Here is a 14111-nt window from a genome sequence, read left to right on the forward strand (position 1 = left end):
GTTTACTGAGAAAAGTTGTTGTCTGAACATCAGTAAAGGAATTCAACAATATGTGAAGTTATGAAAATGTGTGGTATTTTATCCAACACTGACCATGATTGGTGAGGGAAGGAGTAAACTGCTTACTGCAAAGATCTGTTTTGCCTTTTTTCTTGTGTGTTGTTATCAACTGAGTGTGGTTTTCATGACTGCAGTTTACCAGTGATGAGGCTGATATTGAGCTGTACTGAGCCATTAAATTTGGACTGTGTGTGTGCATTTGTGTGAGTGTGTGTCTTCTTGTTGACCATAACTTCCAGCACCAGCTATACTGACTTCTTTTTATGAGATGATTGCAGTTCCTTGTTTCCATGGAACCAGGTGGCCCACAAAAGCTGTCAATATTATGTTTGCTTTGGTCTTATAAAAAAAAAAAATGCATGACTGAAATTTGGAGCTGATGTTGGAACATTTTCTTTTTATGGATAATCAGTTAGCAGACAGCAGGTTCTATGGTTGCAATGAGGCACAAATATCACAATAAAATATATATTACTGTTTTTGCTTCACGATACAATGCATTTTCGATGCAACATGGAAAAAGAACATGATTTTAATTTCCCCTTGGTCAAAGAGGCCAAAACAAACACAACAGTATATTTGGAAAGACGAGAAATTTTCATAGAAAATATAAATATTTAAAAAATGGGCACATTTTTTATAACATAAGTTCTATCTAAAAGCAGAGCCTTAAGTTCCCAGTTTTTCAGCACTGACCTGTTGCTCTTGGCGCCGCAGCAAAACAACCCCCTGTAGGAGGGACTGTTACTCCATTGGCTGCAGATTGGCTAAATAATGGCGACGATCAATGAGAAGCGCGTTTTCTGTTTAGATCTGCGTGCTGTTGTTTTTTTTTGGTCTTAAACATCTGCCCTAAATGTAAATAAACCCTTAATGTATTTGATTCAAAGCTAGTATCGTACCGAAACCCCCGTATGGAAAAAAAATATTACTATGTGCATTGTTACACCCCTAGCAGGTCCTCTTCTGTCCTCAAGTTTTTCTCAGTGGTTTTTTTTGCTCTGCATTTTATTTGCATTTCTGTTTAGGGAAAAAAAAAGAAAAAGAATTACAGGGGTAGGCCCAGGCAAAACTGTAGCCAAGGAAAAAAAATGTTTTGATTTTACTTTTCTGTATGGAAAATACATGTGTAGGTCTAGCTGTGTTTTCCAAAAGCAGCTTAAAAACATTGTATTTGATGTTCTGTTTTGTTAATAAACTCATTCCAAATGTCCAGCAAATAAACTAATTTATCATTGTTGATCATTGTATAATACTCAATAATAATATGGGAATTAAATATACAGTTTGATACAGTTTTGAAAGTGGAGAAATGGGAAACATCTAGACTGCAAGTATTCATGTGCTCTGATTACATGGCTATGATGTTGAAACACATTCAAAAAACAAGGTTTTCCGTGGAAAAGATGTCAAACGTGTGGTGTGTTTTGTGTGTGTGTGTGTGTGTGTTCCCACTTTTAATCTATTTTATTGTCTTCTCAGATTTAAATAAAAAGGACATATGAACTGAAGAAAAGGTCACATTTCAGACACAGACATAAATCATAGTGTGTGAAGAAGTTAATGTGCAGAAAAATGCCATGTCTAACTAAAGATTAAGATCACCGCACATTCTTGTTAATAGAGATTAGCTCTGTCAGGTGACAGCTTCTGAACTCTCCTCTGTTTGTACTAAAAGCGATATATCATTGTGCACTCTTTAGAAGCTGACAAACTTTACCCAGTATCAAGGACTGATAAAATGCCCTGCATCTGTTGGTAAGACATTCATAGAGTTTTACCAGCTGTGTACTTGTATGTGTCATTGGATGGGCTGTGCTCAGGCTTGTCGGGCGAAGAGAGCAGATAACTCCACCTCTCTACTTCTACCAGAGAAAGAGAACATGTGGGAGAGGAGCTGCTAACTCAGTGGGAGAGGAATGCAGGAGTTTTCGTGCCAGTTCCCACTACATCCGTCCAGGGAGAGGGAAAGATATTGAGACATTATTAGCCTTCAGTACAGAAACTGGAGAACTTCGTGCTTAAAAACACAAACACACGCCTACGTACACACATTTCAATTTGCTCTCCTCATCTCAGACGTTCTTACGGTAATGTGATGGACCACTCTGCTGAACTCCAATCTGGACTTTCTGAACTTTTCTTCTCACTCTTATGGGAAACAGAAGGCATTCTTGGAGATCCTTGAAAAGTTGTTGTGGGTAGCAGACTGATCTGATTTGGATTGGAAGAAAAAGGATCATTTTATATGCTGGACTCCACTTCAAAATGGGCACAAAAGGTCACCAGATTTATCCAAGTCCAGTCCATGTGACAGTGGGCCACTGGAAAAGGCCTCAAAGTGTAAGTAGATATTTTGAAGCTTTAGAAAAGTCATAGAGTTCTAGAAGTGTAAAGCGTGGAATGAGAATTGATCTGAAGGTTGCATTAAAGTGCATCCATTTCAAGTATAGAAGCAGTTTCACAGCTGTTGGACACAGCTCAATCTGTCTGACCACCACAGGCTAAAGATCAATTCTGAACTTCTAAAGATCAGTCATCCGCATTAAAATGAATTTTACCACACCGTGTCTTAACTATTTAAGGCAGTAGAAAAACGTTTAGGAGAGTGTGCAATCTATAAGGGTGGGTGATTATAATATGAACATTGCAATGAAAGGCTGATAAAGCTTTTCTGAATGACTATCAGCACTCTGACCAGCTACATGAGGGCATAACAGATGCAGTGATAAATAAGACAAAAAAAGCTAAAAGAAATGTGTACTCAAATACTTTTTATGCATTTTAATAAATTTGTTTTTATTTTAAATGTATATTTTTTAAATTTAATTATAAATTTATTTTGGAATTGTGACAACAGCATGCATCACCATGTTGTGACAATGGAATTGTGACAATGCCCAATCTTCAACCTGGCATCATGGATTTAATCAAACTGCCTTGCTTTGAAAAGTGCTGGCTACAAGGATACAGACCAGTTGACTCTCAATTTCTCTTTTCATGTAAGAAATCAAGTCCTTTTGCACGGGTGAAAAGGAATCAGGGCAGAGAAAGAAAGGTAGAGGTTCATGGCAGGTTTCAAATATATTATTTTTTATTTATTATGATTCATTTGTTGAGTTTCATGTAACGTCAGCTGTGCCACATTTCTGACTTTGTCATTAAGTGACACGAGCAACGTTTACTGGTTCTTTGACTAGGAACAGAATATATTTTGTTTTATTGATTAAATCAAGCAGAGGCAGCTTGTAGAGGAAACACTCCATCGGCACTAATCAATATGTTAGAAACGTGGGCTGACCAAATACATCTTGCCCTAGGTTTTTCTACCATTTTCACAGACTGTTTGAAGAAGTACATGTAGCAAACTGCTGTAACTTATTTACAATTTACACTTTGAAAATATGGTGAGGACAAAATCAGCCATTTCAGAAAGTCAGGACAATTCCATAACATCCCCAGTGTAAATTAGCCTAGCATATGGTTACAGTCCTTCCTGGGGTGCCATGTTATTGTTGTTGTTATTTTCTGTCTACAGAAAATGTATAGTTTTGCTGAAACAGTTTTATATTGTAAAATGTGGAGTAGCCTGCAGCTTTTGTGTCATTTTAAAGCAGTGAGCATTTATGATTGTGGCAGTGTTTGCTGAAGGAGGACACACTGAGTTGTGCATCATGAGCAACACATGGTGTGGAGTTGAGACTTTTACGTTTTCATAAAAGCCTAGCTGCCTGCTGTTTTATTCTGTTGTCTGATAAACCAGAGGTGTGTGAAGGCTCAATACTGAAATCCAATAAAGTGGGTCATCAACTACAAAAAACACACACACTGTCCCAATGTTTGGGCTATAGGCATCTTGCTTGGCATGGCAAATTTTTTTCTAGTGTTTGTTTTCAAGGCAGGAATAGGATCTGTTTGCACATGGTGGAGTACTCAAACAATGTAGCACAGTAAACAATCTGTTTGCTCACGACTGCGAGAAGAAATTCATTTAAGCTTCGCTCTACAAACAACATCAGTGCCCTTGTTCTTTTGTGTCATGTCTGGGTCTCTTTTAGGTCCTGGATTGAACTCTGTTGCATGAATTATGTATGGAGGTAAAAGTAGTTTTTAAGAATTACAAAGAGACTATGTTCCAAAGAATTAAACTACATTATAATGTTTATTGTGAACACAAATGTTCAGTTTACAGTTTATATAGTGGGAGGCTCTGGAGCAGCTTCACATGATCTTATGGTTGCCATCCTCAATGCCAAGTGCTTGCTCAAACTGTAATAAGCTTGGGTCATTGAGCAGTGGAACAGCGCTCTGTTCATGGTCTATATTTCTGAAATAATCATCCACCTAAGTTTTTCAGTTCACTAATACTCCATCAAATCCTCACAGAAATATTCAGGCAGCTAGTCTAAGATCTTCCCAGCAGAATAGAAGCTGTCACTGCAGCAAAGAGGGCCAGACTACTTAATAACACCTTTAATTTTTGTTTCTGTCTGCTTTGCAGATGTTAAAAATAAGTTTAGTTAGTAAACTGCACAGGTTCAGGGTTGTCTTCATGTGTACACTGCTGTGAAATAAGGTAAAGGCATAAGTGTCTGTAAAAGTCTGATGCTGCAAGATATGGAAGATTTTGCTTAAAGGAGCTTACAGCAGTAATTCCCATCATTTACCATAAGGAAGTAAATTCCACCTAAAGCCACTAAGTCAGATTGAAATGTCAGGGTAAATGTACTGACCTTACGACACACTCTACTGCAGTGCAGAGCTAATGCTGCACAGCTCCACAACTCATTTAGATCATACAGTTATCATTATTAAATTCAGTACCACATAATGTATTTTATTGTATTTTAATATTAATGTTGTCACACTCAGTTATTTAAAAACATTAGAGAGAGTCTGCGGAAACTGAGTGTATTTAAATTAAACAAATGAATTTGAATAAAATAACAATTATAAGGAAGCAGTTCTCTCAATATTTGATATAGATCTCATTTTGTTTGCTTTTCCTTATTTTTCATTTGTTTAAACTTTTTAATTAATTCTGTGACATCCTAAACATCATCTGAGGAAAAACTACTGGTGTCTACAGTCTCTAGTGTGTTAAGAAGAGGTGTTTCATGTTCGTCTGACTACAGACCAGTCACAGTTGTTGTGTTCTCTGTCGACATGAGGCATAGTTACATTAGACTAAGGCATAGGATACGGTACATGGTTTGTGTCAACACAGGACCTACACGTTACCTTACGGCTGCAGAAGCACAAATTGGCCTTAACACTTGATTCCTGTCAATAATAATGTTATTCTGATTGAATCAGAGCTTTACTAAAGGACATTGAACATTCTGCCTTCTAGGAATTGTGTTTAATGCCCATCGATCTCTCTGCTAACTTGTGTTCTTTTCTTCATATTAAGGAATTGTTTTTCTTCCCCTAGTGGTCTGGATATTTAGAAAACTAAACGTGTTTTAAAAATGGCTTCTCCATGTTGGAGACCCACTCGATGGAGCATAAATTGTTTCATTGAGGAACTACAAAGCAGTCTGATTTTCCATTTCATGTGTCTTGTATGTAAAAGACAAACAATGTAAGTATAATGTAGTGGAAAAATGACTGGTTTCTCTTTTTAAAACAATGTTCTGAAGTAGGTCTGCTAAGATAGACCCAAAGCCATATTTTTACCGATGGAAATCATGCAAATGAGGGTCACAAAAGTTGAAACTGAGGTATATTGGTATTATAAAGTGAAAGGGATGAATTCTATGGAGACATTGAATAGATCCAAGAGCCGCAGTGACTTCCCCGTCCTCGGCTTTGCCGTGCTTAGAACCTGTAATATAATCTAGGCTCAGCTCTCAGCTCACATCTCATTTTTAATCATTTGTCATCTCAACTCATCTCATCTCATCTCTCCTCTCCCCTTTTTTCAGACCACTGATTTATTTGAAATGATTGAGAAAATGCAGGTAAAGTATTTGTGTTCTTTTTTTTAATCTTTTCTGTTCTCTTTTTAATCCCCAACATCTTGCACTAACACTGGAAACCGGCTCTCTCGGCTGGTTACTTAGAGGCGTTTGTTTGCTTTTTACTTTCTTCTGAAGGTCAGTGAGGTAGATATAATGAAAACACTGTTTCATTATTTAGTGCTTTGCCTTCGAATGTACAGTGCATCATTGTGCTGCAAAGTTCATCTATTAACCCAGAGGAAAGGCAGCGTCATTCCAGTGATAAGAATTGATGTCTTTATTTAGCACGACACAGTAATGAAATGTAGATTAAAACAGGTTCTCTATCAACCACTTGCTGATATTATTCATCTCGCATGAGGTGACGGAGAAAACGTTCCATAGACTTTAATTTGAATATGACACAGCTTGAAACTCATAGATTTACACATAGATTTGACCTATATATTTAAAAAGTTCAGATCTGTGACAGTTAACAAAGTTGCAATACTTTAATAAAGTTTTCTGGCTTAATACGTAATTAAACATAACAACAGCAGCATTTACTGATCTGTGAATATATAACATTCTTTTATTTGACCAAGGTTAAACTCCATCTCACTCTAGCCCCTATGTCCATTTCATATTTTAGAGTGACCCTTGGTGTTCCATTGTGCTGGACTGCAAATGTAGTCTTCAATAAACTGGGCCTACCACTCCGGTATTACAGTGGTATCTATTGAAATAACCTAGATCTGAGGATATCATAGTGGACCAGCTTGGCAAGGGGAACCACCCTGGTCACCCTGAAATACTACTCTTAGCTTCAGCATGTGGGAACCTTGATTTTTAAGATTGTGTCATAGTCGATTGAAGATCCAGGACAGAATATACTTTAGAAAACTAACAGAAAAGAAATTGTAATCACTGAAGAAAGATGCCTGGGATTATGAGATCATCCAGAAAATTCCTCTCTGTTTCTGAGACAGTATTACCATATTTCAACCAAACAGACAACAGCGATCTGTAGCACCAGAGCTCTCCAGAACCCATGTGAGTCCACAAATAACATTGTGAGGGTCACTCTAAGCCTGTGGGCTTCTGCTGACCTCTGTGAACCCTGCAAGGCTGCAATCTGTGTCAGTGACCCTGGGTCACCTCCTGTCAAACTGCTGAACTGTCACATGAAAGATTTAATTTCTGCACTCTGACATTTCAATCAGAATGGACTATTAGCTCTTAACATGCTGCCGTCACTATGAGTTATTGACGTATATCGAAGTTGACATTCCCTGTGGTTGAGGACTCTTTTCTTGCATTACTCTGTGCATATATTTCTATCAAATTCATGTTTATTGCTTCTGCTTAGGCTTATTGTTGGTGGAAATTTTATATGTATTTCAATCTATTTTATTATTCCACAATAATGTTTAAAATATTCTCATTCTCTTTAAACTTTCTTCTCTCTGAATTCTTTTCTTCATTTATGCCCATGACATGCAGTGTATAATGTGCACCTATTTGATCTATGTATAATTTTCACTCTCATTATATACCTCATATCCAGAAATGTTAGGATGCTTAAAAAATTAAATAAAAATTGCAAATTATAATTTGTTAAATCACTTAAACATATTTGACAAATAAATGTAAAAGAAAACCAGAAATCTGACAAAACAAATGTTACATCTGTAGCATGCTCAAAAAAGTAGTAGCAAAATAAGACTGAAAATGTAACTGTTCTGGAAGGTTGCACACATCAGTTTGACTGTAACACATGAGGTCATAAAGATTAAGTAAAAAAGGAGTGCATACTTTGCAAACAATGATGGGCTGACGGTCATCACTTCATGCCAAACTTCATGAGAAATTTCTCCATGAAGAAGAGAATCAGACAATGCAGACTACAGACTGTTGAGCAAATCTTGTATATAGAAAGAATGGGTCAAACATTGACTTGAAAACTGCAACAATTAGTATCCTCAGATCCCAAACAATTACAGTTTAATGTACAGGTACAGTTTAAAAAAAGGTGATAGGAGCCAGTGGTAAACATGCCTCAGTCACAGCTTTTTTGAGTGTGCTGCAAACATCAATTTATTATCGTGTTTATATTTAACACATACATTTAAGTTGGTTATTGAAAACACTTAAAATCTGTTCTTTGTCCCTCTATCTGTTAAATGTTCAAGTGAATTAACAAATTACAAATTTCAGTTTTTGCATTTTTAAAGTTTCCCAAATTGAAAATAGTGTTTGTATTTAGGCTGTATTTCTGAATATTTGTTTTTAATGTTATCAGAGAAAATAACTTATTGATTATAGCTTTTGTTACATTTGTATTGGTTAGTTTATTTTACCTTTTCAAATATACTACTTAAATATGCATTGTTTTATTGATATTTGTAGTTGATTGACTGTAAAGTCAGAGAGCACCCTTCATTTATCTAATTTTGAATTAAAATTTTAATTGAAAGAGGAGATTTTTTTTTTTTTAAGATAAAACAACTCCACCAGACATGGCAATGCCAAAGCAATAAAAAAGTGGGCCAAAAAAGATTAAGTTAAACATATCAATTGATAACAACAGATAAAAGGCATTTAAGCACCACTCATTCCATTGTTGCTGTCATTAGCCTTTTTTAAGAAAAGGAAACAGGAAAAATATAAGAACTTTTGCAAAGCAAACAAAACAGCTGATGATAACAATGTGCTGCTCACCCCAGAGCCTAGACCTTGTATTGTTAACTGGATTACAACCTCGAAGATTGACCATTTGAGGTGTAAAAAAAGTATAGTTGCATATTTCTCCTGAAATTATCAGAAATAGTAATAAAGCAAAGATTGGACACACAATATATTGAGTTATATTGGTATATTGGAGTCTTTTTCTTTTAAATATATGTTCTCTAAATCAATAACTTATATTTTAAGGCCTTGTTGACTGGAAATAAATAGCTGAAGGGTTTGAACTGTACTGTATCTCTTTTTCATTAATGAGACACCGGTAAGTTCTTTAATTCTCATTAAATGTGGCATTCAGTGAAGCAGTGAAAGCTGAAGAGCATACTGACAGCTCATTACTTCTTCTTTATCTTTATGTTTCAGAGCAACAGAATGGATGAACAGCGGTGTACCCTCCCTCCCCCTCTCAAAGTATGTTCACATCGTCCATCTTCGTGCCCTTATAACTCACACGCCTAAGCTTACACACCACAACTCATACACATAACCCCTTCATTGTCTGGGCCTGGAGGTCTTATCTGCATGCAGACAGCTTCAAATGGAAGGTTCAGTTATCAGACTGGCCAATAAGTCCCATGTCCAGAGATGGCAATAACCCTTCCCTCCAACACACACTAATAGGGATCCAATCAAAGCAGATGAATTGTTGCTGAGCAATATATTAGGCCATTCTGTGTGTAATGAATCAAAATGAGCCATGGAGAGTATTCTAAAGTGCACTAAGTGTGGAACAAAAAGATATTTCAGTGCTCAGACTAATGCTTCCCAAAATGCATCTGGGCACTTAACATAAAATATTCACTATTCCAAGCTTTGTAAATCGGAATGCAGTCTTAATCCCATCGTGTTTCTTAATTTTTAATGCTAAGAGAGAAAGAATAAAGGCAATAATAAGTGTGTTTGATGCTCTTTGTAGACCGAGGAGGACTACATCCCATACCCCAGCGTCCATGAGGTAAGACACAATACACTTCTAACAGCCTTCATCACTTTCTTTTTCTTTTAGATTTATTTCTACTCTTGCATGAAAATTGTAGGGCACCTCTGGTTCAGTGTCATGACTTGGCTATTTTCTATATAATCCCTTTAGATCAGGAGTCTTCAAATGCCGAACTTGGAACTAGGTTCAAGGGCTGAATTTTAAAATGACCAGCCATTATAACACTAACCTGGCAAGTCAGGTGCATTAGCAGTTGCAGCTATTGTGTCATATATGTGCCATTTTTAAAATCCCACCCTGGGACCTGGTTCCAAAGTCTAGCTTTGAAGACCTCTATAGATGATATTGTAGTGTACAAAGTAAGTTTAACATATCGGAAAGTATATAATGTACTATAACATTTGCCCATGCCATTTCTTGTTAGGTTTCCCCAGTTTTGTTTTTTTAACCAGCAGATACAAAATCGATTTTCTTTTTAGGTAATGTGTTCTTGTTTTCATTTTCACAATTTATGAAGAACCTCACCAGGAGTGCCCAAACTAAATAAAAGTGTAAGATGTTCCAATAAAAATGCATGATGTTATGTGTTGTATTATAAAACATGGGTGAATTCTTGATGTAACTTGGTTAATGATGTGTTTCACTAAATTATTAATATTTGTTGGATCATGTAAAAGCTTTCCATTAAAGATTCATCAAAATGGCCCCAGAAGCTCATCTAGATCACTATTTGTTAGAGGGCTCGTTAACATATTGATTCCTTCAGTAATCTCAGTAAACCAGACACATGTAACATGAACAGTGTAAGTTGTACTGCCCCACTTGCTCCATTAGTGTGTGTGTGTGTGTGTCTGTCAGGTTTTGGGCAGAAAGAGCCCCTTCCCCCTGATTCTTCTGCCCCAGTTTGGAGGCTACTGGATTGAAGGCACCAATCATGAGCTGAGTAACGGAAATGACCCTGAGCAGCTCTTATCTCCCACGTCCCGCGTCAAACTGGAGTGCAACACCACAGCCAAGATCTACAGGAAACATTTCCTGGGCAAGGTGAGACAAGCCTCCACATTTCACTACACATTACAGCAGTGAAATATTTCTAACCACTCTAGGCTGGATTATAGAGTATAACACATTCATTCAGCTACCTTCTTTCATATCTAATTTTTTTTAAATACATGATTCATTTTCAGTATGTATTAACAGTATATTTAGCAGAAATTAAAACACATGCCTTATTATGAATAATTTTCTATATATAGCAAGTCCATATTTTGTTTTATGACATCTGACCCTCCTTTTCCAAACATCTGCTTTCAGATTTCCAGAGTTTCAGACTTAGAATGTAGTTATATTCTCATGTAGCACAAGTAAATCCAGCTACAAACTCACCTATCCGTAAAAATCCTTTTTGTCTTCTAGAGTAAAGTTTCAGGGGGAAAAAACGTACATCTCACCATGATGATTAAACGGGCATTACAAGCTTATTATAAGTGATTACAGGGGCATTACAAGACTAGCTTTTAAGTTGCTTTCATTTTATGTAGGAACATATTTACATTTTACACAAAAAACATGTTCTATTCAGGACACGAAAACGCATTTTAATGAGTAAAGACTGACGTCTGTAGCCTAACTACAGAATGATCGCGTATGGCCCTGTATTGTGTGGGCATCCATTTCTTTTACTTAACACAAAACACATTCAAGCCCATGTGCCCCAGTCACGTGTCTGAGTGTCATCTTAATAATGATGTATTAGATTTGCCTTTAGATTAGCTTAAAACTCTGAAATGTAACACAATTTACATAATGGATTTGGCCCTGTGTGTGAATAGAAGCAGTGGGTCAGTCCCTGGATCAGAGGGGGAGGTTTAATGTAATGTGTGCATGTGCTGAAGGGACTGTGTGTGAGTGTGTGTGAACTGTTATTGTCTGTGTCTGAAAAGATGAATGTGTTGTCACACTTTTGCCGTCTGTTCTGTCACATTAGGAGCACTTTAATTACTACACTGTGGACAGTGCCCTGGGCCACCTGGTCTTCTCTGTTAAATATGAAGTTATTGGGGACCAGGAACACCTCCGTTTGATGCTAAGGTATGTTTTATTGCCCCTCTATAATCACCCCCACCCCTCCCAATGAAAAATCTACAGCTTTTCTTCTTTCTGAGAGCCATTCAAACATGGAGCTGGCTCAACTTCAGTTACTCTTCTAGCAGCATCTCCCCTGAAAACCCTGAGTCATATCCAGACACAATACTTCCCCACTGTCAATCATATACTTTTCCCATGAGATTACAAGGACAGTTCGTCCACAGCCCCCTCATTTCCGAATTAGACACCAGATGGACAATATAGGCCAGTGTGTGGGTGGAGAGAAAACTGCAGGACATTGCTGTCATCGTACCCGTGTGACACAGTTACAGCAGCTGACAGCGCACTGACACCAAATATAACTGAATGACAGAAAAAAATATCCATTACAACTCTGTAATTGCATCCATTTGCTGTTAGTTTATTTTCCCTTATTTGTTCATTGTAAGAGAAAAAGAGAAAAACGCAAATAAAGCCCTTGAGCTACAGTTTCCATCTTGTTTACCAATGCCTCCCTTTTCTTTATTCCAGAAACAAATTGAAAACCTACCATGATGTGATCCCCATCTCATGTCTGACTGAATTCCCCAACATTGTCCAGATGGCCAAGGTGAGAGACTCAGCACTGGACCGGGTGCAGCGGTCAGCGCTATTGTTTTTCTGGTTTTCTGCCCTTGTAATTTATCATGATTCTCTCTGAAAGACGTGACTGATAGATTTCGCTCCCTTTGAGCCCCCACATTCTCAGCATCTTGGACAAAAGAGCTCTCTGAACTGTGTTCTCTTTCACTACAAACAGTCAGAACAAAAGAGAAAAATCAATCAGCGTTTGCTCTTTTCTTCTCATTCCCAGCTGGTCTGTGAGGAGGTGAATGTGGACCGTTTCTTTCCCGTGCTTTACCCGAAGGTAAGTCATGCAGTTTTGTTCTTGCAATCAATATTCTGGCTTTGCATCACTTCTCTACAATGAAATGACAGGCATAATTGAGAAATTGCTAATCCAAGCCTCAATGATAACTTGTCCTTATTAATTAAGCTGTGACATTGAAGTCATCCAGCGGGGGAGTGGAATTCTCTCTTCACTCAGCACCCTGTATCTCTCTCGCATTTTTTTTTCTGCCTCTTGCTGTTTTCCCTCTCTTTCTCCTTTTTCTCCCTCTTGATGTTTTTTCTCTTTCTCTTTTTCCCCTCTCTTGTTCTCTCTTTCTCTTTTTTTCACCTCTCTTTCTGTCTCTCTCAGCATGCTACAGCTTTGCACTAATAAGGTGTCTATAATAGCTGAATTAAAGTTCTTATTTTTTCCCCCACAGGCTTCAAGGCTGATTGTCACATTTGATGAGCATGTCATCAGCAACAACTTCAAGTTTGGGGTAATATATCAGAAGTTTGGACAGGTGGGTCCCACATGAGAGTCTGTATTATTATCTTATGTGTATTTGTGCACTGTTATTTAATCTGCAAAGATTATCTGTGAATATGTGTTTTCACTGCCAACATGGCAGGGCAGCGCACTGGCACAACAAGTAATGTCGCTGTCTCACAGCTCCAGGGTTCTGGGGGTTCAAACCCATCTTGGGTCACTGTATGAGTTTGGATTGTTCTTCCTGTGTCTGCGTGGGGATCCTCTGGGTGCTCAAGTTTCCTGCCACAGTCCAAAAAAAAGTTACGTGCTTGTAGATCAGTTGGCTATTCCAAAGTATTCTTAGGTGAGTGTGAGATGCACTGGCGTGGACTGGCCAAGGTGCCTAATTGCCCTTTTTCCACCAATGTGGAAAAAAACAGTTTGTTCCCAAGATAGTTAAAGCCCAGTTAAAAATCAAGAAATAGTAGGTCCTTCAGCTACAAATTATGAAATCTGTAGGCATGACAAGCTAAAGAAGCTCCAGAAAGTGCACAGAGCCTTAAATAAAGTAACATTGCACTATGTGTTTTCTGTGGCTGTGGTCAGCATGACTCAAGGCTCATTGTCTACTTTTCTCTGATTTTCTCACTGTTCACAGTCTCAGCAGGAGAGCTCAGAACTCTGCTTCATTTATACACGGTTCATATATCACTATGATCTATAATGGATTTTGCTGTGTATTTGTGTAAAATCTTTGGTGTTGCTGCTGTTCTTGGGCAGGTCTTCCCTGTAAGAGATCTATGATCTTGGGCATTAACCTGATTAAATACATTTTAAATTGAAATCATAATAAATCAATCTGTTTTTTAGTCTGTTTTAGTAGTCTCTGCTTAAAATAAAGCCTCCTTCAAACACCACCCATGTTTCTCATCCACCTACAAACAGGCTTTCTGAGCAGATAACCTGCATGTTAAAAAAAAAAATCCTCTCTTTT

The 14111-nt window shown here is 37.5% G+C and overlaps 1 protein-coding gene across 12 annotated transcripts in view; it reads left to right on the forward strand.

Moving 5' to 3' along the window:
* The window catches only part of rap1gapa (RAP1 GTPase activating protein a), a 103808-nt gene that overhangs the window by 62894 nt on the left and 26803 nt on the right, over positions 1-14111 (forward strand). For 9 of the 12 annotated variants that reach the window (XM_066671581.1, XM_066671571.1, XM_066671577.1 and 6 more), the window contains 8 exons: positions 5988-6023; positions 9111-9158; positions 9664-9702; positions 10546-10731; positions 11675-11778; positions 12307-12385; positions 12629-12682; positions 13086-13169. In XM_066671581.1, coding sequence (XP_066527678.1) covers positions 5988-6023; positions 9111-9158; positions 9664-9702; positions 10546-10731; positions 11675-11778; positions 12307-12385; positions 12629-12682; positions 13086-13169 — 630 coding nt within the window. Of the gene's footprint in view, positions 1-1953; positions 2404-5987; positions 6024-9110; positions 9159-9663; positions 9703-10545; positions 10732-11674; positions 11779-12306; positions 12386-12628; positions 12683-13085; positions 13170-14111 lie in introns of those variants that run through there. The other 3 variants (XM_066671573.1, XM_066671580.1, XM_066671576.1) reach the window with 2 other exon arrangements.

Source organism: Hoplias malabaricus, chromosome 5 (assembly GCF_029633855.1).
Source record: "Hoplias malabaricus isolate fHopMal1 chromosome 5, fHopMal1.hap1, whole genome shotgun sequence".
In the NCBI taxonomy this organism is placed as follows: domain Eukaryota; kingdom Metazoa; phylum Chordata; class Actinopteri; order Characiformes; family Erythrinidae; genus Hoplias; species Hoplias malabaricus.